General features: G+C 32.2%; 1 protein-coding gene across 1 annotated transcript in view; it reads right to left on the bottom strand.

Moving 5' to 3' along the window:
• Positions 1-768: 768 nt before the first annotated feature.
• Positions 769-23044, bottom strand: part of LOC106466456 (aquaporin-7-like) — a 25618-nt gene continuing 3342 nt past the window's right edge. Inside the window, exons 2-7 of the mRNA XM_022394455.1 lie at positions 15114-15240; positions 14158-14295; positions 10024-10142; positions 8420-8637; positions 3064-3227; positions 769-1909 (exon numbers count right to left, since the gene is read on the bottom strand). Of these exons, the coding sequence (XP_022250163.1) occupies positions 1884-1909; positions 3064-3227; positions 8420-8637; positions 10024-10142; positions 14158-14295; positions 15114-15240 (792 nt within the window). The 3' untranslated portion in view covers positions 769-1883. The remainder of the gene's footprint in view (positions 1910-3063; positions 3228-8419; positions 8638-10023; positions 10143-14157; positions 14296-15113; positions 15241-23044) is intronic.

The following is a 23044-nucleotide window of genomic DNA, read 5'->3' as shown; positions in this document are numbered from 1 at the left end:
AGTAGTTCAATGTGAATGTTATATCTATAACTAATGACTTCAATTCTGGACGTAGCTTATGTCCCCATAAGTGAAAAAAAAAAGTAAAAATTTGGTAACTTGCTATAAAGATTTCTGGGAATATGTTTTATGTACAAAGAGGGATTTTTATTTTATAATAACACTCTTGTTTAACAATCACAACAATCATTTTTAAAGGTTTAGTGAAAAAACTTATGTTAAGTTTGAAAAGGAAAATAGATACACTAAACACGTACTTTAAGTATCCTTTCTCACATACAAATCTAATTATTTAAAGAAAGGTCAAATGTGATGAACAAATTAATTTATGCTATAGTTTTTAAGAATCAAAATGTGATAACTCACACTGAAAGCAAGTGAAAAGGCTTAACTTAAGTATGGTAATAGAAATATTAATTATAATGTTTCATTTCTGTGGAATTAGCAATATCGTTCATATTTTGTGACCAGCGTAGAAATTAACACTTCAAAATCTTCTTTATTTTAAAGTCCAGTAAAATCTAGTTGTGTTATATTCCTTACCGTGGATGTAATTGGGCTGATGAGAATTGACATAATTACAGAATTTATGAACAAATCATGGTATAAGTAATTTTAATTAATGTGTTAGTAGGAACAATTCTAAATCGTTATGAAATTATCGATCAGTCACAGGACATTACGTTGTATTTTATTACGAGGTTGTGTGGGACATTATAATGTTAATATAGTGAGGTTTTGATAAAAACAAAAAATATAAAATCTCTGAACTGCCTAAAAGATATTTTTTATTATTAAAATAGTATAGCCAGCCACATTTAATCGGTTTCGAATCTGACAAGAGGTAAAACACAAATTATGATTCAAAATTAGTTTCTTCTGCTTGTACTGTCAGACTTTAGACAATACTATCCCTAAAACATCAAGAAACTCAATAAAACATTTCGACGACATGGAAACGCTTTAACTCAACTGATATCAATTAATTGAAACACCATTGTAAGTTATTGTTCATTAAAAAACAATAGAGGTCAACTTTTACAGAAATAAACAATACTGTTCTAACGTTAGATGTCCCGGTAACAATGCTTACAGGTCAACTTTTACAGAAATAAACAATGCTGTTCTAACGTTAGATGTCCCGGTAACAATGCTTACATGCTACTTTCAAATGTGTAGAGCTCTAAAAATAATCGTAATTAATTGTTTATAAGTAAAACTAATAAATCAAAATAAGCAAACATTTAAATTTTCAGAGATGACTCTATTTTCATATGAGTTTTTACTTTTCACGTCAAATGAATTAACTTTAATACACGCTATACAAGTTACATAAAAGAAGTTTATTGTAATATTAATTTATAAAAGACGAGAAAAAGATGCAGTACAGGTGTTTTGTCAACTTTCATAAAAGTTTCATATGAAGTCTTTCGAATAAACGAGAGTCTACCTTTTCGGTATATATATATATGTTCTTGGGGTTTTAACGTTAAATATCATAACTTTAAATGCTATTTTTCAGTTGTACAGTAAGTAGGTAGACATAAGCATGATTGAAGTCGTAATACATGTAAATAACATCTATGCTTTTCGTTAACTAATTAAGCACAAAATGCTTTTACGTTTGATAACAAACAAGCAAAACAATGAAATAAACAATAAATTGGATTATTATACATTAACGATGTAAATATCGAGAGTCATAGCGTATACAAATTTTGTTTTCCGTGAATATGCTGTACGCCATATTAATATTTCATTATTTCTTTCTGTGCCGTAAAATATTTAGGGTGCTGAGAATTCTTCCAGTAAGTAGAGTACGTAGAATCTTCTGGATATCAATCCCCATAATTTTCGTCTTTCAAAGTTAAGCTTCAGCGTTGTTAAACAGCAGTCTTGTCTTTTTTAACTGTGGAAGAAACAGAGAATGGAAAATTGATTAAATCGGAAAAGAAACTTTCTCTTTCACATACTGTTTAATGCAGGTTCTGTGATGAACTGAACCCGCCAAAACATCATGAATGCTCTAGCAATGAACTCGGTAGCTTATCAGTAGCTGGAATGAATCATTATTAAGCAATAGAAAAACAACGGCTCCAACTCTGAAAGCCAGCGAAATGTTTTCTCTCATCGTCCAGCTGAGGAGTTATGGTATTGAATAAAAATCGTATTGGGTAACTACTTGTGGGTTTGTTTGTAATTATGCACAAAACTACACAATGGGCTATCTGTGCTCTGCCCACCACGGGTATCGAAATCCGGATTCTAGCGTTGTAAGTCCGTAGACATGCCGCTGTGCCACTGGGGGAGCTACTTGTGGGAGGCAAAAGATGTATCTGAAATACTATTTTTACACAAATTTTTTTTTTTTTAGAAGTAATGGACAGGTTGAGAGGAGTGTGAAAAACCCCATCTATAGCTGATTTGTTTTCAAAAAGGGAAAGAAGCCCATTGCTTTCCTTACGAAGGATAACAACAGTGATGAAATAACTGTGAGCCTAGTGATTAACGTCACTATAGTATAAAAATAGGGAAACACAGACCAAAATGGTAACATAATAATTTATAAATGTTATTAGTCTGTATTAAAATCAAGAAATTAAAACATCTAACTAAAATTACAAACAACAACGTGACTATCGTTTTCCCGACTGAAGGGCAGGTGAAAATATCAGAACATTATATGAAATATTCATTTTCTACGAAAGAAGGAAGTTAATCCTAAAACTATATAATGTTTAAGAGCAGCATGTATTTCGAAAACAGAAGAGAAATCAGTGAATGTGCATGAATGTAAAAGTATTTTAACATGCAACTTTATTGTTAGTTTAATCACAATTAGTTAGCATATATTTGTTGTTAAGGGCAAAACTACACAATGGGCTATCTGTGCTGTGCCCACAGCGCGTATCGAAACCAGATTTTTTAGCGTAATAAAATCTCAGACTTACCACTGAGCTACCAGGAGGCATAGCATATGTTACCTAAAGTAGCAAATTTCAACTATAAAAAGCAATAAATGTAACAATGATACTTAGTCTTCACACAACAAAATGCCCTTACCATTGTCATCGTTGTCCACCAGTTCTTTCAGCTCTTTCTCTGTTGCCTCATCTTCATCATCAGGCCAGTGAAGTTCGACACCTAAATAGTACAACCATCCTCCAACCATAGCGCCTAGATGGGGCCCAACCAAACCGATCCACCAGTAGTTGTAGTTACGATAACTACGGTATACCAAATAAATATTACCTTAATAATGTGTTCAAATTGAATAACTATAAAAGTAAAGCTGGCTGATATTCGTGTGTGCGTGTGGTAGGGAGAGATCATTACCGTGGACCACGCTGGCTGATATTCGTGTGTGCGTGTGATAGGCAAAGATCATTACCGTGGACAACGCTGGCTGATATTCGTGTGTGCGTGTGGTAGGGAAAGATCATTACCGTGGACCACGCTGGCTGTTATTCGTGTGTGCGTGTGGTAGGAAAAGATCATTACCGTGGACCACGCTGGCTGTTATTCGTGTGTGCGTGTGGTAGAGAAAGATCATTACCGTGGACCACGAAAAGTAAAAGTTACTAGATTTCGTTATATTGACGTAAATCAATAAATTGTTTGAAATATCACTGAGAAGTATAAATCAAATAAATTTAAATCACTGCTCAGAATGATCTCGTATGGATGCAGTAAATTAAAAACAAACTTCTGGATGAAGTAATTGGGATAAATTTACGAATTATATCAGTAAGTTGCATTCGATTATTTCGTCCAATACGAAGCTGCCATTTTTAAGGTTTTTAACTGGTAGATAAATCGACACTGGTATCATCAACGAGTTGGAAGTGTACAACGGTGGTTAAACATTTGCAAGCTAATTTCAGAATACTTGTGAAATAATTTAATATTAAAATGAATAGAATAACTTTTTACCTGTTTTCTTTTTATAAATCATATTTTATGTTAATTTCACACAATTATAAGGATCCAAATAATATTGAAACAATCTTCAAAACACTAAATAAACAACGCATATCTGAAAACGAATTTTAGGACACTGTCTCTCGAGGGCGAGAACACATGTATAATACTGCGAAACGAAAACACATGCATATATTTTCTTTAATCAAAACTTATAGACTCTTTACTATCAGAGTAAACAAATATACAAAAAAATTAAAACATCTAGAATTTTTGATAATTGCTTGTAAAATGTTTTAAATCTAATATAGAACTAACAAACAAACAAAAACAACTCCCAATAAAGATTCTTAAACAAAACATAAAAAAAATATTGAACTTCAAGATACCTCATTGGTAGGCTTAAACATCTATGAATTTAAGACTATATTTCGAAATATTCTATATATATATATATATATATATCTTTACCATCCTAGGATACTAGCATCATTTAGCATCAAGATACCTCATTTCATTGGTAGGCTTAAACATCTATGAATTTAAGACTATATTTCGAAATATTCTATATATATATATCTTCATCATCCTAGGATACTAGCATCATTTATATGGATCATCACAGAAAATGGCACAAAGCCTTTAAACACCCTGACAGAGGCGTCAAAATACAGAACAAGTTCCTGAACGTTTTAGTTAATTAAAGTCAATTATAACATAGATACAAATCAGTTTACCTCTTTACTAGGTTAGGTTATTATTCTAATGGAGCTTGGAGTTTGCCTTGTTTATTGAAAATAAATGGTTATAAAGGAAAGAGAACATAGTATATTATATTCCACAGTTTTGTTTAATAACAAAGGATGATTTCTCGTTCGTTTGAATTTCGTGCAAAGCTACACGAGGGCTATTTGTGTTAGCCGTCCCTAATTTAGCAGTGAAAGACTAGAGGGAAGGTAGCTAGTAATCACCACCCACCGCAAACTCTTGGGCTACTCTTTTACCAACGAATGGTGGGATATACCGTCACATTACAACGCTCCCACGGCTGAAAGGGTGAGTATGTTTAGTGGGACAGGGATTCGAACCCATGCCCCTCAGATTGCGAGTCAAGCGCCTTAACCACCTGGCAATGCCGGGCCTGTGGTGCATAGGCATATGTCCAGCATATAAAGGTTAACAGGGGGTTGGTTGGGTAGCTGAAGAAAGTATGTAACCATTTTTTCCAAAGGGAAATATTCACACAGAAAAAAGATATTAGAAAATGTAGAATGAAAGAACAACATTCGGAAGAAGAAAGACTTCTGTTTTTCCACGGAAAGAGAGAGAAAAAAAAACTACCGAGCTGAGTGTTTCACACAGCAGCAAACTTCGAACTCACGCTCCAATCTAATCAGTATCAACTTCTTCATTCGCAAAGTGATGGTTATGATTGCGAAGGAGAACCTTCTGGCTCAAACATTCAATGCACTGAATCTAGGTATAGTTCATGTTATTCTTAACAAGATAATAAAGAAGGGTCTGAAGATGAAAGAGAATCATGAGCCGAAAGTACACAAACTTCGAACACACCTCAAAATCAAAAGCTATTTTAAGACGTTCGCCGGTTATATAAAGCTGTGCAAAGATGAAAGGGGCGAGGTATGTTTCCATGGCTTTTCTCCGAAGAAACTCAATCACGCTCAAATATACTTGAAGGGTCATTATTAAATAGTATGATTATAGGTAAAATTCAATTTAAAGAACTACTATATCGAACTTAATCATCATTTTCAAAATGTGTAAATGACCTTTTATCTTAAGAGTAGGCGTAAGAACTACTCATAGCACAAACAACAAAATTATGCCTATTTGTGACTTCTCTACTTAACTAAATTTCTAGAAATTCTTTGTGACTCACATTAAGATAACAAATCAACAACATTTTGAAAATTCATAAAATAAGCTGTAAAAAGAAATAATATTAATATACTATCAATTTGAAACTATCAACGGAATAATATTGATATACTATCAATTTGAAACTGTCAAAGGAACAATATTAACACAGTATTAATGTTAAACAATCAATTTGAAACTGTCAAAGGAACAATATTAACACAGTATTAATGTTAAACAATCAACGAAATAATATTAATACACTATCAATTTTAAACAATCAACGAAATAATATTAATACACTATCAATTTGAAACTGTCAAATGAACAATATTAAAACACTATCAATTTTAAACTATCAACGGAATAATATTGATACACTATCAATTTTAAACTATCAACGGAATAATATTAATACACTATCAATTTTAAACTATCAACGGAATAATATTAACACACTATCAATGTTAAACAATCAACGAATTAATATTAATACACTATCAATTTTAAACAATCAAAGAAATAATATTAATGCACTATCAGTTTTAAACAATCAACGAAATAATATTAATACATTATCAATTTGAAACTGTCAAAGGAATAATATTAATACACTATCAATTTGAAACTATCAACGGAATAATATTAAAACACTATCAATTTTAAACTATCAACGGAATAATATTAATACACTATCAATTTTAAACTATCAACGGAATAATATTAATACACTATCAATTTTAAACTATCAACGGAATAATATTAATACACTATCAATTTTAAACTATCAACGGAATAATATTAACACACTATCAATGTTAAACAATCAACGAATTAATATTAATACACTATCAATTTTAAACTATCAACGGAATAATATTAATACACTATCAATTTTAAACTATCAACGGAATAATATTAATACACTATCAATTTTAAACTATCAACGGAATGACGGTGATGTTCATGATTTATGTTTGTTTTTCTATAATTTATGCAATTTGGAAATCGCAAGTCTGGTTAAAGTTTAAAGTATGTTTTTATATTTGCAGGATAATTTAATTTAGAAAATATTTATGAATAATTTGCTTATTGAAGACAAATTTTAATAATCTCACTTAAAAAAAAATAATTAAAAACAGTGTTGAGAAATAATCAGTTTTAAAAATCACCTGTAACTGGTGAGGTGATATTATCTATAGCCACACCAAATCACCTGTAACTGGTGAGGTGAATTTATCTGTAGCCACACCAAAACAAAACACAAATCACCTGCAACTGGTGAGGTAATATTATCTATAGCCACACCAAAACACCTGTAACTGGTGAGGTGATATTATCTGTAGCCACACCAAAACACCTGTAACCGGTGAGGTAATATTATCTATAGCCACACCAAAATAAAACACAAATCACCTGTAACTGGTGAGGTAATATCATCTATAGCCACACCAAATCACCTGTAACCGGCGAGGTAATATTATCTATAGCCACACCAAATCACTTGTAACTGGTGAGGTGGTATTATCTATAGCCACACCAAAACAAAACACAAGTCACCTGTAATTGGTGAGGTAATTTTATCTATAGCCACACCAAAACAAAACACAAATCACCTGTAACTGGTGAGGTAATTTTATCTATAGCCACACCAAAACAAAACACAAATCTTTCGGTTTTTAATACTAAACGTTTCTTATTATTGTTTAGTAGCAATAATAGTAATAAGATATTGAAAATAAAATGTCAATTTAATAGCTCAACTGATAGTTCAACTATATTTATTCAAAGCCAAGACGACAGAAAGTCACGTTAATAATGCTGACTTTAAAATAAAAACATTATTTCAAAAAATAAATAAAAAATAAGCACTTTGAAAACTACTGGAAAACTACAAATGATATTTCTTTAGTAATATTCTACCGGTAAATTATTTGTTCAATTCGAAAGTTCCAATGATGGCTTTTGGTCCCACTGCTGATAAAAAAAAATCAGTTTGTAGTATAAAACACCATTATAGGAAATAAGGGTTGGCATGACCTGATGGTTAGGGAGCTGGATTCACAATCTGTGGGTCGCAGGTTCGAATACTTGTCGCCGAACATGCTTGCCCTTTCAGCCATAGCGATGTTATAATGTAACGGTCAATACAATTATTCATTAATAAAAGAGTAGTCCAAGAGTTGGCGGTGGGTGGAAAACAAGAAACAAATTCCATTTGTGGTATGAAATGCCATTTCTCACACAGCTGCTAGAAGGCTATCTGCGGTAGCTGTTCCTAAATTAACAATGATAGATTAGAGGGAAGACAGCTAGTCAATATTACCCACCGCCAACTCTGAGGCTATTCTTTTACCAACGAATAGTGGGATTTACTGTTACATAATAACGCCCCACCGATGAAAGTGAAAGTGTAAGCATGTTCGGTGACGGGGATTCGAGCCTGTGATCCTCAGATTGCGAGTTGAGCACCCTAATCACTTATGTGTTTTAATGAACAAATGAAAACTAGCTATCAGACAACAGTTCTGCGCATGCCTACAGTAGAAATTCAACAAATAAAAGCTTTATTTTCACACACACAAAAACAATTTTATGAGTGAAGAAGAAAAAAACTCACCTGAAGGGTGCTGAGCCCCAACCAGCAACAGCGGTGAATGTTCGCGTAGCAAAATCACGAGCTGGATTTAAAGCGGCCATACAGTTAGTACCATAAGCCATAGCCACAGATGCAATCATTAAACCAATGGTGATCGCAGCTCCCCACATCGGAAACTTGATATTTCTCTTGTCAACTACAGCTAAGATTGAGAACATTACTATTCCAGTTCCCACAATCTAAACAAAGAAATATAACGACAGTAAGGATAATGCGGTGACTGACAAAAGGATATTAATGTTTCTTAAATATTTAATTTAATTTTTATTCTATTTCTGAGTACAGGGGGAGAAATGATTGTGTTTTGGCACACAGCTTACAGGAACATCTAAACACACCGTTAATACCGTTAAGAGTACCACGAAAAAGTAAAGCACGTTGAAATATGAATTACCAGCACTTGCGTAATATATAAAATTGTAATGAATAATTAAAAACAACGTTTACTATCTACACAATTATAACTTTATTGAAGCCGTACGTGGGTGTTCTTTTTCTTAATTGATAACTAAGATAACTTTTTCAGAGCTTCCAATCAAACGAAATAATTTTTAAAACGGAGTCACTAATCAAAATATTAGTGTAAGAAACACGAAGTTAACCAGTACGTTATTAAACATATATCTAGTTTTGTATAAAAACAAAGGTACTACTCACTAAATGTCATTTAAGTACTGTAGATGTCCGCTAAAATAGTTTTATTCATGAAAGAAATTAAAACAAAGTGTTAGATCTGGAATCAATCTAGATGAACATAACATTTTCACATATGTTATTAGTTAATGTTACGATAAAAAATTCACGCAACTGGTTTACTCACAGATTCGCTTCCAGAACACTCTTAATAGAAATCACGAAGAAGCATTTGGTAAATATATTGTGGAAATGATCGATAATTATCATTTACTTATTTCTGTTTTCTGTTATGTAATTTATAATTTCTAGTTATTACTATTTACTTTGCACGTGTTTATCTGTCTCCAATCCTTCTTTGCCTTGCCTAATTGATATGGATTCTATTTAACACTAATAACCGTTTTTCTCAGTGATTTATTAATTAACTTTTTCTGACCAATTGTTTCAGTTGAGTGTGCAAAATTCCTCTTCAATATTTCTTTAAGCTAAACATCACTGACACCTGCGATACACAACGTAACATTTCATCTCGATAGATTACATACTTTCTCGTTATCATGGTGAGTCTCCATAGAAACAGCATGATATCATCTCATTTGTGTTTATTAATTTTCGTTTGAAATACTTATTCAATTTTACGAACTTTCCAAATTTATAAGGCAGTACGCATCAAATTTCTTAAATACTTGTGAAACATCATTATTAAATGTTTTGCTTTTCAAAATTCGTAAGTTTCCTACAGTTTTTTTTTACTGAAGTGGGATAAAATCTGTCAATTCTTGCTGTTTACATATTCTATATTCAATTTATCATTTTTTTAAATGAATAATTGCACCGCTAGAAAGTTTGATCTATGCAGTTCACGAATAATTATACTGATAGACATTTCGGTCAATACACTTCACGAAATTAAGATAACATATTCTTACCTGGTCAAGAAAACAATTCGCAATAGAAATATGGTCCTTTGGATAAGTAGCCCAGATGTAACCAGTGCCCGTTGGTCCAACAACTGTCCTGTTGCCGCCGTCGAACCAGTTTAAAGCATCTGAAATTCCACGAAAAAAAAAGGTGAAACGGAATGTATTTCAAAATTCTTATTATTTTTAGTATTAAGGAAAACTAATCAATAATTTCCTGTAATGTACAATGTACAGTGTAAGTTAGATAGGAAAAGCCAGATGAGACGGTCCCCTTTCGTAAAACGGCCACCCCTGAATATCACCAGATATATCGTGCTGCCAGCTAGTGTGAATTATATGCAACTATTGTTTACGTGACTCCATGCATAACACACTGGCGCGATTGTCAATGATGAAAGCATGACTTTAGTTGTTTTTTTTTATTTTTGAACAACTTTTGATTTAAGGTAATCACTTTGAATTTTTATGGCTACAAAGTAAATATTTCAAGAAATTTCACTTTATTGATTTTAAACAATCAAGAATTAAAGGCAGAATATGCTGTATAAGATATATAGTTCAAGTTGACTTATTTTTCATAATGTACGATTCCTAAGATAATGTACATAGAGTGGCTTTGGGTAAGACGCCCTCCTTTTGAGGGGCATCTCACCCCACATCATTGAGGTATATTTCCACCATTTGCCCCAATTTATACCATTGCTTCACACTAGTACCCAAATTCTTTTGCGCCATTATGATAGATAATGGACACCTTGCGCATATCGCGCAGCCTTCCCGATTCCTGCTGGAGCATTTAATGATAATTTAAAGTAATTTAAGCACTAAGTACAGCATTTTTTTTTAATTGCAGGTGTAATAAATTAGATGGGGACTATTTTAACCCCTAACCACTAGAACTGATTCTTTTTCAATGTCTAAGAAAGTCTGTGTTCAGTCTTTGTTTTAACCAGTAATGACATTTATAATAAAATAAGGCTTATTTTAAAATCTTTTGTTTTTCACTGCATTTATATTAATAGGTAAAAATGTGAACTTAGAGTTAAGGTGGCAGTCTTAATCCAACCTTCTCTTACGTCACATATGTGGATCGAAAATAGAAGATTCAGTCTTAGTTACTCTGTTAGTACCGTTAAAAAGATCTTAGCTTTGATGTCCATTGAATTCTCACAACACGATTTAATTACGAAATTGTTTCAACGTTAAATCATTAGGCTTAATAATAATGACCAAATCACAATAGATTGTAGGTCTTTGTCCACTTTTTTCTCAGCTACTTGCCCCCCAGTGGCACAGCGGTATGTCTGTGGACTTACAATGCTAGAATCCGGGTTTCGGTATCCGTGGTGAGCGAAGCACAAATAGCCCATTGTGTAGCTTTGTGCTTAATTACAAACAAACAAACTCATCTACTTCATTATGAATTTCAAATAAAACACGTGTATAAATAAAACTTAAATAAGCCTTTAATTAGAAATCTATGATGGACTAATTAAAAGGGATATGAAAAACGTTTGCAGAGCAGTGTGACTTTTATCACCATTATTAGTTCTGTTGGTTTCATTGCTTCGACGGCTTTTAACATTTAAAACCGTAATGTAAAATGAAATCACAATTAACAGGATAGAAGTTGTCGAATTTACTATATATTTTTTATATAATTATATATATAGTGTAAATCAAAAGACATGGTCTAATACAAATGGTAGTAATTTATTTCTCAGCATATCCAGATTAGACTAATAAAATTAACGTATGAAAAACTCGTCTTTTAGGAACTGTATTTAAATAGTGTCAATCATAATGTTGTTGAAAATTTATACCAACATCAAATCAGCATATTTTCTACATCACTAATTGTAGTAATTATAACCACATAGTCAGGCCCGCATTAACTGTGGCACAGTTGAGCCAGGGCCCCAAGCGTTGAGGAGCCCCAACTGACAATCTGGACCGTAAGCTTAACCCTCTCTTTTTTTCGATAAATCTTAATATTTTATCTGTTGTTTGTTTTATTCTTACTCAATACAGACTAGACCAATTTGACCGACCTTGTAACCACCATAAAAATACAAAATAAATGAAACTTACCATTTTTTCTTTCAAGAATTATTTCAAATTTACTTGTACCCTATTCAAGGGGCCTCAAACTACCTTAATGCGGGCCTGCACCTAGTGACACTATCTCAGTACGATAATTCATAAAACGTGTTTCATCCTTCTTAAACCTTAATTATGGAACATAGATAAATATCACGAAGAGCTGACTAGAGAAATTGAGACACTTTATATGATGAAAAAAACGACCATAAACTCCAGAACAAGATTATATTTATTTCACGCAACTTTCTAAATCTTCTTCAGAAGTGATCTACTATACCTAATATTTACACTGCTAGAATCACAATACATAACAGACTATATGCTTTTAAATTTGTTTTGTAGACTGATGGAGATTATGGAACAACGTCACTCACATAATGTTGTTTACAAGCAAGTGCGCCCACAGAAAAAAAAAGTGGGGGGAGCTCAAGTAACTGAAGTTTGAAAAAAATATGAAATCGAAATACAAATACCTTATGGTTTTCCAATAACATAGAATAATAATTTTACAAATCTAGTAATTTTTGAAAATCCAGGGGGGGGGGAAACAAGTAACCCCCTTTGCCCCTTCCTGCGGGCGCCCATGCTTACGACGCTTATCGGTAACTCTGACCTTTGTATCACTGATTGTAATTCTCTTTTGCGACTGTCACTAATGTCTTGGGTAGTCCATGTCGCAAATTTACGTGCGTCATCTTGCTTACAAGTTGTAAAAGTTACCTTCTTAATTTTCTTTGGAGCATTTTCGAATATGTCAAATGTAAAACCATCTCAGTAAGTATTCAGTTCGAGGAGTACGTGATAAATTTAAATTTTAGGAAATAACTTGTAGAATATACAATGAATTTTACGAAGGAGAAACATCTCATGCATTTCTCGACAGAATTGTTGAACATGTTAGAACCTTACCTGACCCCCAAAGTGCCAGTGTCATAGCAGATTGTAAAACACATGGTTGACCGAGATGTGACTGTTACAGCTAATAGACTTAAATATAAAGAAGCCTTATTGATTTCAAAGTTTAAGCCATAAATCAATCGGGAAACAAGATGGGCATTATGATCATAGATCTTTGTTTATTTCCTTGATTCAACTTCATCTTTCAAATGATTTTTCTTCTTCTTTTAATATCCACGGGGGGAGGGGGTGATAGCGGTAAATTTACGAACCTACAACGCTGAATCCGGGGTTTAATTCTACGCGGTGAGCGCAGCAGATAGCCTATTGTGGTTTTTGCTCTAAAACAAACACATTTCTCTTTAGTTAAATGTTTACATTTGTTTACGTTTACTTTATCTTCAATATCTCTTTTTACGTCAATATTCAAATGATTTTCACTATAATTTTAGGCTGCAGTCGTGCCGTTAGGCATTGATTTCGCTGCATATTTATGTTTTGTTTTAATGTAGAAAGTATTGTCCACGTGAACTTCTTTCATGCTATCAGTTGGTCTAAAGAACAATTTAAAATTGTATATTCTGTTATGTATTGTAAATCTAACAAAATTGTATATTCTGTTATGTATTGTAAATCTAACAAAATTGTATATTCTGTTATGTATTGTAAATCTAATAAAATTGTATATTCTGTTATGTATTGTGAGTCTAACAAAATTGTATATTCTGTTATGTATTGTAAGTCTAACAAAATTGTATATTCTGTTATGTATTGTAAGTCTAACAAAATTGTATATTCTGTTATGTATTGTAAGTCTAATAAAATTGTATATTCTGTTATGTATTATAAATCTAATAAAATTGTATATTCTGTTATGTATTGTAAATCTAATAAAATTGTATATTTTGTTATGTATTGTGAGTCTAACAAAATTGTATATTCTATTATGTATTGTAAATCTAACAAAATTTGTGGTCGTTTTTACATCATATTACCCTTAGCACTTGAAATGTTACACTTGATATATAAAAACAACAAGACACACGGGACCTTAGTTCTAAATTTTATCTGCCGATCATTTTTGTAGCTAGAAATGTTATTATTATTATTCATTTTAGAGACTGTAGTATTAAAACTTACCAATATAGTTAAAGTAAATTACAGCAGAAGCCACAAATCCTCCAAGATGCTGAGCAGCCAAGTAATGAGGAACTTTCCTCCAAGGAAACTTGCCTAAGGAAGCAAAAGCTGTTGTAACCGCAGGATTAATGTGACCACCTGTAAAAACAAACAAACATATACATATAGAAACCGCAGGATTAATGTGACCACCTGTAAAAACAAACAAACATATACATATAGAAACTATGGTGTTTTCAGACTTTGAAAACAATAGCGCTGACTTTGAATATATTTAAATGTCTTTGAAATAACCGACTTCAGCTCTTAAAGAAAACTAACGGGTTTTAACTTCAGAGACGAGGACTAACATTTCTTTGGTGTAAAAAGTACAATTCAGTCTCATTTTAATATGCTTATTTAATTTATTTAATTATATTATTAGCTCATTATTTTTAAGATATCATAGATGACTGTCATGAAAAGTATTTAAGCTAAAAGGTTAAGTGTTCAAATTCATCTGACCTGGTAAATACTAGCTTAATGAACATGAAAAATAAACAACACTTTTGGAATAAGATATTAGTATCAGAACTAAGTATCATTTTCACGTGTCCTGTGCAATCTTCAGAAGGCTAGATTATAGTTATACCACTCTAGTTGTAGGAACTGATGTTTATTATATCAAATTTCTTTTCACTTCTACAATATCATAATATTTTAATTATGGTTTGAGAAAACTATACACATACAGTGTAAAAATCTTCCCACCATCACTTTAAACATACAGTGTAAAAACTTCCCACCATCACTTTAAACATACAGTGTAAAAACCTTCCCACCATCACTTTAAAATTTAGAAGATGAAATACATTTAATATTTCCAGTTTCCGTATCAGAAAAGAAACGTCAAACTGTCACTGTTTCATTGATAATTTCAATTGATATTTTTATTCTTTTGCAAAACGCTTTCTTACCTGAAACCCCCATTGAAGTAGCAACTCCCATCATTACTCCAACCCCGGAGACAAACACAACACCAAATATGTCACTAACTCCACGACCATCGAGTACTGTCTGAGCTAATGATGCATCAAGAAAAAGCTAAAACATATGAAAGAAATAATTATATAAATGTCATGCACGCCAGTTATATCATATATTCGTCTGAAGATTCGCCGGAAACGTTTTATACTTATGTCTGGGAGTTTGGTTGAAACATTGACACTTTTACTCTTTTAGAAATATTTAATCTATTTAATTTTCTGTAAATTACAGTTGTTTTTATATGCGATATATTTTGTCAAGAAAGATTTAGGATGCCGTTTCGAGTTGCTAACGTAAATCTTCATTAGATCAAAAAGTTCAGGTTTTGAGATTTTATGGGTCAGGAACGAAGCTGTGATTGTAAGCTTCCCGAGTTGGAAAGAAAAAGTAAATATGAGTAGGATTGAAAGTGACAAAAGCGCGGTCTTAGGGGAGAGCTCAAGTCGGGATTATAACGTCATCATTCTTGACTTGGAGTACAACCTGCAAAGACATTATGTTTAATGTTTTGTACTATGAAAGAGATCCAAAATATTGTTAAAATATAAACCTTGACTTTGGTTGCATAATGTTTTCAATTGTAATATTGGAATCATGTACTACATATGCATACAGTTGTATGCATTTTCTATTTGATTTAAAAAATGTATTTGTATTAGCCCTTCTTTATTACTGTGAGAATAAACAAGATACATTAACTACTTTAGTAGTTAATGTATCTTGTTTTTTTTCTTGTTTTTTTACTAAAGTTTTGTTTTTTACTAAAGTAGTTAATGTAGATACATTAACTACTTTAGTAAAAAACAAGATACAATCACTACTTTAGTAAAACTTGAAATGTAGAAAATATAGATGCTGAAGGTGTCAACTTCCCGGAAATGCCATTCTATTCATTTAACTTACTAACTACACAATTGTTATATACCATTTATTTTTCATGTTTTAACTTACTAACTACACAATTGTTATATACCATTTATTTTTCATGTTTTAACTTACTAACTACACAATTGTTATATACCATTTATTTTTCATGTTTTAACTTACTAACTACACAATTGTTATATACCACTTATTTTTCATGTTTTATTCTTACTCCCAGTGTATTGCAATAACAATGAAGAGATAATGAGATACGTGTTTCTCTTTAGACATTGACGGTAAGGGAACCAGATCTCCAATCTACAAGGGATCTCAACCTGACCGCCATAGTTAAATGACGGTATTTTCATTATGAATAAGGATACCTAAGAATGGCAGTTGATGGCTATGTTGATGTTCTACTATGAACTTAATATCATAATTTCTACTATTAAAATAGTTTTAAAAAACGCTATACATGTTGAGTTTCTTTAAGGATAATGACACCAACCCACTTTTCTCTATAATGTATTGGTTTAAACTGAGAAGGATATTAATCACGCTAACATTTTTCATGGTGACACAGAAATAAATTTGCGAGTGACGGGGCTAATCTAGATCCCATAGCAACAGCGTCTGCTTGGTCATATAAATCATTAACGAGTTAAAAATTAGATTCTTTGGTGGCGAATTTCTGAAACACATTCATTTCATCATTGCCGTTTTGATACAAAGGTTTTTACACATAATCCCAAGGTTTTCTTCATAGCACTAAACACTTAATCTTTATAAGCTCTACTACATGCATTAATAATATGTTTATCTCACGCCTCTCACCCTAAGAATTTAGGTGAAAATATCTATATAATATGCCTAGGTATAACACATTACAGATGTAAACTTGTATCTTTTAAGTGGAGTAGTTCTATAAACTTTAAACTAGGCTTAGATAACGCATGCAGTGAAAAAAGAAAGAAGAAAAGATGTGAAACTATAACGCTGACAGAAGCACAAGAAAAGGTGTGAATCTTCTTCTTCCCACATGAGATGTTACTTGGCATCTTGTCGCTCATAGGTAAACTTTAGTGCTAAAATTGGGGTTCGTCAATTCCCATGGTGAGCACGGCACTGACAGCCCATTATGTAACTTTGCGCAGAACAACAAATCATACAAGCAAGCAAACAGTGATGGCATTTTTTTAAAAAATAACCTTATATTTTGAAAGTACTATCGTAAAAGCGTGAATAATATATATTTTTCAGCAACTTCGGCAGGAAACCCATGGACACAATTTTGCAACTTTAATTTAAACTTTAAAATACCTTTTACTGACTGCCAGAAAAAAGTATAAAATGCCCCAACTTGTGTGTCATGTATAAAGGTTTCTTTGTTTTGAATTTTGCGTAAACCTGCACGAGGGCTATATGCGCTAGCCGTCCCTAATTTAGCAGTGAAAGACTAGAGGGAAGGCAGCTAGTCATCACCACCCACCGCCAACTCTTGGGCTACTCTTTTACCAACGAATAGTGGGGTTGATCGTCACATTATAACGCCCCCAGGTCTGAAAGGGCGAGCATGTTTGGTGGGACGGGGATTCGAACCCGCGACCCGCAGATTGCGAGTCGAGATGTATAAAGGAATTTAAGAAGCTTATCTATTTTAGCATGTCGTGGTAAACATTTAGGATGTCAGAGCTTTTCAATTTAAGTTTATCGTCACTAGTTAAGATCATTTGTACTGCTTTGTATCCGATAATTTATGGAAGTTGCTAGCCCACAGGAGGTCTGTTCATTATTGAGAGTTGCATAATTTTTTATACTTATTGGAGAAATTATATAACAATAAAGACTGTTTTTGGGTACCAAATTGTTGGTGAGTACCCTAACATGACAGATGGTTTTAGGTGGTGAATTATCAATCTTCTTTCTTAAAGTTTGTGTTTGTTACTTTCGCTGCTAATAAACTTGAAATAAAATACTTACACTGGAAATATTTATTCAACACATGATGAAGGACATGGGATTTCATTTCTTTTGTAATCTCACTACGTTCCTTGATGTCGGTCGACAACGATCTTAAAGATAATCCCTTCTATTATAACGACTATTAATTACTAGCAAGCACGAGAAGTGAGAAAATCTTAAGATGAAATTGAAATGACGCAATTTTCAAAACCCAGCGGTTGTTTTGAAAATCTCTATCTTAAGATAATAAGAGCGATTGCACTTTGTGACACACTAGGGTTAATTCACTGATTTAAGTTTTAATGTTTCGATAAATCATATACATTACTACATTGATGAAGACATTATTGTTTTCGACAACACAGTTTTATTTGACGCAATTTATCGTGAAAGTACCAACCCCAAATAGCTAAATATTGCATATACATGAAGTACGAACTACATTTTACTTGAAGAAAAACTTAATTTTCGACAGAACATACAAGACTGTAAAAGCGTTCTTGTGGGAGCTTATTGTATTGTTACGTCAGCGAGGTCACGTGACTAGTATCACGCCACGTCCTTCTCTCGAACCTTCGTGAATTATCGGGAGACTACTAGATTGGGGGTAGTCTGGTATATATAAGATGGTCACAACGTGACGAGGTAATGAGTAATTGAACTGCAGTCAGAGAGAATATTGTTAAGCACGTGAGAATTATAGCGTTTGTTACAGAGCGACTGTTGAAATTAAGTGTATCGTAAAGTTGTATTCGGAAAGAATAAACCAGTTTTATTTAAGAAAGGACTTGTGTCGCTAAAGTTTCGTCGGAACGAATTTACGGAAAATTAACTAACGACTGGAGGCGTAACAGTATCATAGACATTTCTTGTTTTGGCAATTTGGGTGTGAAAACAGGTCATTGAGAGTCAGATCGTCCACTAAAATTATAATAAAATATTCAAGTAATCAAATAACGTTTCTATATGGTATTGTTTTTTACAAAGTATATTTAACACACATTTTATACACTAAAAAGTTATATTATTTTGGATGTTGCCTTTTTAATAATTTTCATACAAAACATATTTTCAAGATGACAGGTCTCTATATTTTATCTATTAATTCATACAAAATGTTATAAGGCACAAAAGGATGAGACTTTGTAGCAAATTTAGTATATTTTTAGAGAAACTTCGAAACAGTACCTCGAAAATAATTTTCATAAAGTCATCCCAAAGCTTGAATATCACGATAAATTTTGGACACATTGAAAGAGTTTTATTTTCAAAAAACTTAATTTGATAAACTAAGTTAAAGGTTTTTACTTTATATCTGTATTGTCAAGAGTAAGAGATGTATTGTAAATATAAATGTAATTGAATTTTACGCCTGGAGAGCATCGTATGCAAGCATTGGCTAAACGACAAGAGAAGAGACTTCCAGAGTTTAAGTAGAAGCTGCTTCTGATTTTGAAATATTGACTAGAGGAAAACCAGCCAGCCAACAGTACTCACCGCCACAAGGGCTTTGATAGGCTCTCTGAACCGAACAATGGGATTGACTATTACTTTTATAACAAGCCTAGAGCTGAAAGTCGTTACAAAAAAAAAGTATCCTCTTCGAAAGTGAAAGAACTTCAGGCCTTACACAAGTTTGTGTACTTCATACAAATGGGCCAGATATATTCATACGTGTTTTCCTTCGGGTATAAACATTTCCAACTTGTAGGTCGAGGGAAGTTATGGGATGTATTTTATCATCCTGTTCTGCGATAAAGATTATACAAAAAACACGACATTTGCAATACAATATTCGTGCATAGATACATACGACGAAACCTAAAAACTACTCTTTCAACAGTAAAAGTCCATATACGATGGGTAGATATCGAGACAATTTCAATCTTCGTGTCGCCCGCGTGTAAAATGTAAATCTGGGACCGCTCGCACCACAATCTGTTACTCTATCAAACTCTATTGCCACTTATAGTATTAAGTGAATTCAAACCATCAAAAAAAAAAATGACGACAACACTTTTTGTTGAAGATTTTAAAGCTGAGAACAAAGAAATAAGACATTCTACTTAATACGTAGAAGAACAAATATTTCATTGAAGAAAAACCAAATTCACTCCATAGATCCTGGTTGTCGAATTTTTGCCGTCTAATCTAATTGAATGTATAAATTACAATTTAAAAGCATAAATAATGCATCCAATTTAAAATATATGAATAACCATTATAAACTTTTCTTCGTAATGCAACACGAAGGAAAATTTCCAAAAAAATTCCTAAGTGTGCTGTAAAAACTCGCAAAGTCATAAGTATATTGAGAATGACGAGGGTTGTAGCATGACTAGGGTTGTAACTTAATAAAACGTCATGTCATTTCATAAAGAATACGAGTACGGTTAACAAACTAAGGAAAGAACAACAACTTGCGTGTAAGATACAATCACTACATCAAAATTCATTGCTTGATGGATATATGTTTGTTGTTCTAGTGATGCTTATTAGTTCTGATTCCATATCGTCATCAATTTGTATTATGAAATATCTTGGTAGAATATCATCTTTAAGATTTATAAGATCTTTCTTTTTTCAGTTTATGTCATCTTAAAGTACTTTTGATAGCCAACTTAATATTTCAGATTAAATAAGTTAAAGTGATTGGAAATAATTTTGAAAAATTTAACTCACACCAGTAACGATAAGAAGAAGAACAACAAAAAAACTAAGATTAAGACGACACTTATGTATTGACGAAATAACCAAAGTGTAATAGTACACAATAAGCATTTAAAAATGAGTCTTTCAACAGTCTCAGAATACAATAAAAAAAATGGTTCTACTTAATGATTTACAATATAACGATAAAATATCGTGAAAATTGAAATACTCTCATAAAACACTCTACACCTTTTGACGTTTTACTGCATTATCATCTTTAAGCAGTAAATTATTAAATAAACAAAACTTTATTGTATTCTGAGAATGGGAACAGTCTTATTTTAAAATATTTATTGCCTACTATTATTATTAACAACAAAAAAGTTTGACACCTCAGTTCTTAATGTCTTTTAAAAAATAGTTCTTTAATTTTACAAACATTGGTTCTACAAATGTCTAAAAGAAATATTCTAATCTATAACCAAAAGGCACAACTGTGACAGTTTAGTTCTATGAGCATTAAAAATATAGCTGGAAAAGAACTACCTTTCTGTAACTACAATAATTTTTATATCTTTTTTGTTGTTATAGATGTTTTTACCAATACAGCAACTGTTTTCTATATTTTTTGAAACCTCAAAAATAATTTTCATAAAGTCATCCTAAAGTTTGAATATCATGATAAATTGCGCACACTCGATTTGGTTACCTAAGTTAACGTTTTTTTACACATTTATATCTGTAGTGTCAAGAGTAAGCGATGTATTGTAAATATAAATGAAATTGAATTTTACAACCTGACTTAGCGGTAAGTTTGTGGGCTTATAACGCTAAAACCCCGGATTCGATAATCCATTGTGCAACTTTATGCTTCACAACAAATAAACACAATATTTTATATTTTGCCTTTAATTAAAGTATTAGATTTGAAGTACATTTTTTAAAGGTTAGAAACTTCTGAAACTTAATTTGTAATTTTATTGGAGGTCCACGCAAGATTATAGGTCAGATTCAAAACTAAATGAAGGTAATGGCGATGAAGAATTTCAGTGAAACTAAAACTTAAGATTTATGTCTCTTTTTTACATGCATTTAGCTGTACATGCAGCAAGCGATATAAATCATGATAAGATATGGCACAGATTTCTGCACTATTTTCAATGCATAACAAACAGATCTTAATATATATACAAGTGTTTAAGTGTTCAGACTTTTCATATTTATTAGCCCAAAGCTACACAGTGAGTTATCTGAACTGTACCCACCACGGGTATCGAAACCAGATTTTAACGTATAAACTCTCAATCTTACCGCTGAGCCACTGGGTGGCGGCTTTTCACGAGTATTATTTATCACGAGATTTTAAATTATAGTTATACTTTCATGTAGTACAGTAATAACCGGTATTTCTAATACAATATATCGTTTTTAAACAGACAAAAAAAGCTAGCCAAAAACCTTTTAAAGTCTTTCTTTTCTCAAACCGTTCGACCTCACTTTATTTACTTTGTGGCATGACTAATGATCGATATAAATGATGCCACAGGATTTTGTTTACCACTCAATATAAATCATAACGATGGAGTTCTGGGAAAGAGAAATGTATCTTGTTCACACATTTGTCATCTGGCTTTCACATTCAAGGACTATTTTTCACATAAGAAGCTTTTTCATTCCCACATCTATTTCATTGTTTTGTTGGTTTACTTAAAACTAATCTAGAAGGGAAAAAAGGCTCAATTACTCTATCAATGAACTGATATTTGTTTCAAATATCAACACCTGACAAGGTTGCATCGAAAGTTACTTATTAATTGATGAAAAGAAGAAGAAAGAACACTTTATGAAGGTTATAGTATAAGACAAACTTGTGTGTGTGTGTCTTCACTAATTTTACATACGGTGACAACTAGACTTTTAGTTGAGTATTATAGGTTCATATAGAAAACGGTTTTTCGTAATGGACTTATACAGAATGATCATAACTGCGACATATTCATAGAAGAAATTAACAAATTTCTAATTTTCTCTGTTTTAGCTGTTTAGTTAGATCATAGTAAAAACAAAAACGAGCACGAGGACGTCAGAAATAGAAACATGGTGAACACAGAATTAGTGAAAAAAAAAGTAGAATATCCCTCAACTTATATTACTTATGAAAACATAAGGTGGTACTTCGGATCTTTTAAAGATGACATTTTAATCGTGTGTTAAGTTTATCTGAATACAAAATGCAAGAAAATTTGCTTCCCGGTGGCTCAGCGGTAAGTTCGAGGGCTTATAAAGCTAAAAATCTGGATTTCATACCCGCGATGATCACAGCACAGCTAGTCCTTTGTGTAGCTTTGCGTTTAACAATAAACAAAGAAGTGTTACCTAACGC

This window comes from Limulus polyphemus, unplaced genomic scaffold (assembly GCF_000517525.1).
Source record: "Limulus polyphemus unplaced genomic scaffold, Limulus_polyphemus-2.1.2 Scaffold2264, whole genome shotgun sequence".
Taxonomy (NCBI): Eukaryota; Metazoa; Arthropoda; class Merostomata; order Xiphosura; family Limulidae; genus Limulus; species Limulus polyphemus.
The sequence above is the reverse complement of the archived record's forward strand: the minus strand, read 5'-3'. Positions and strand labels throughout refer to the sequence as shown.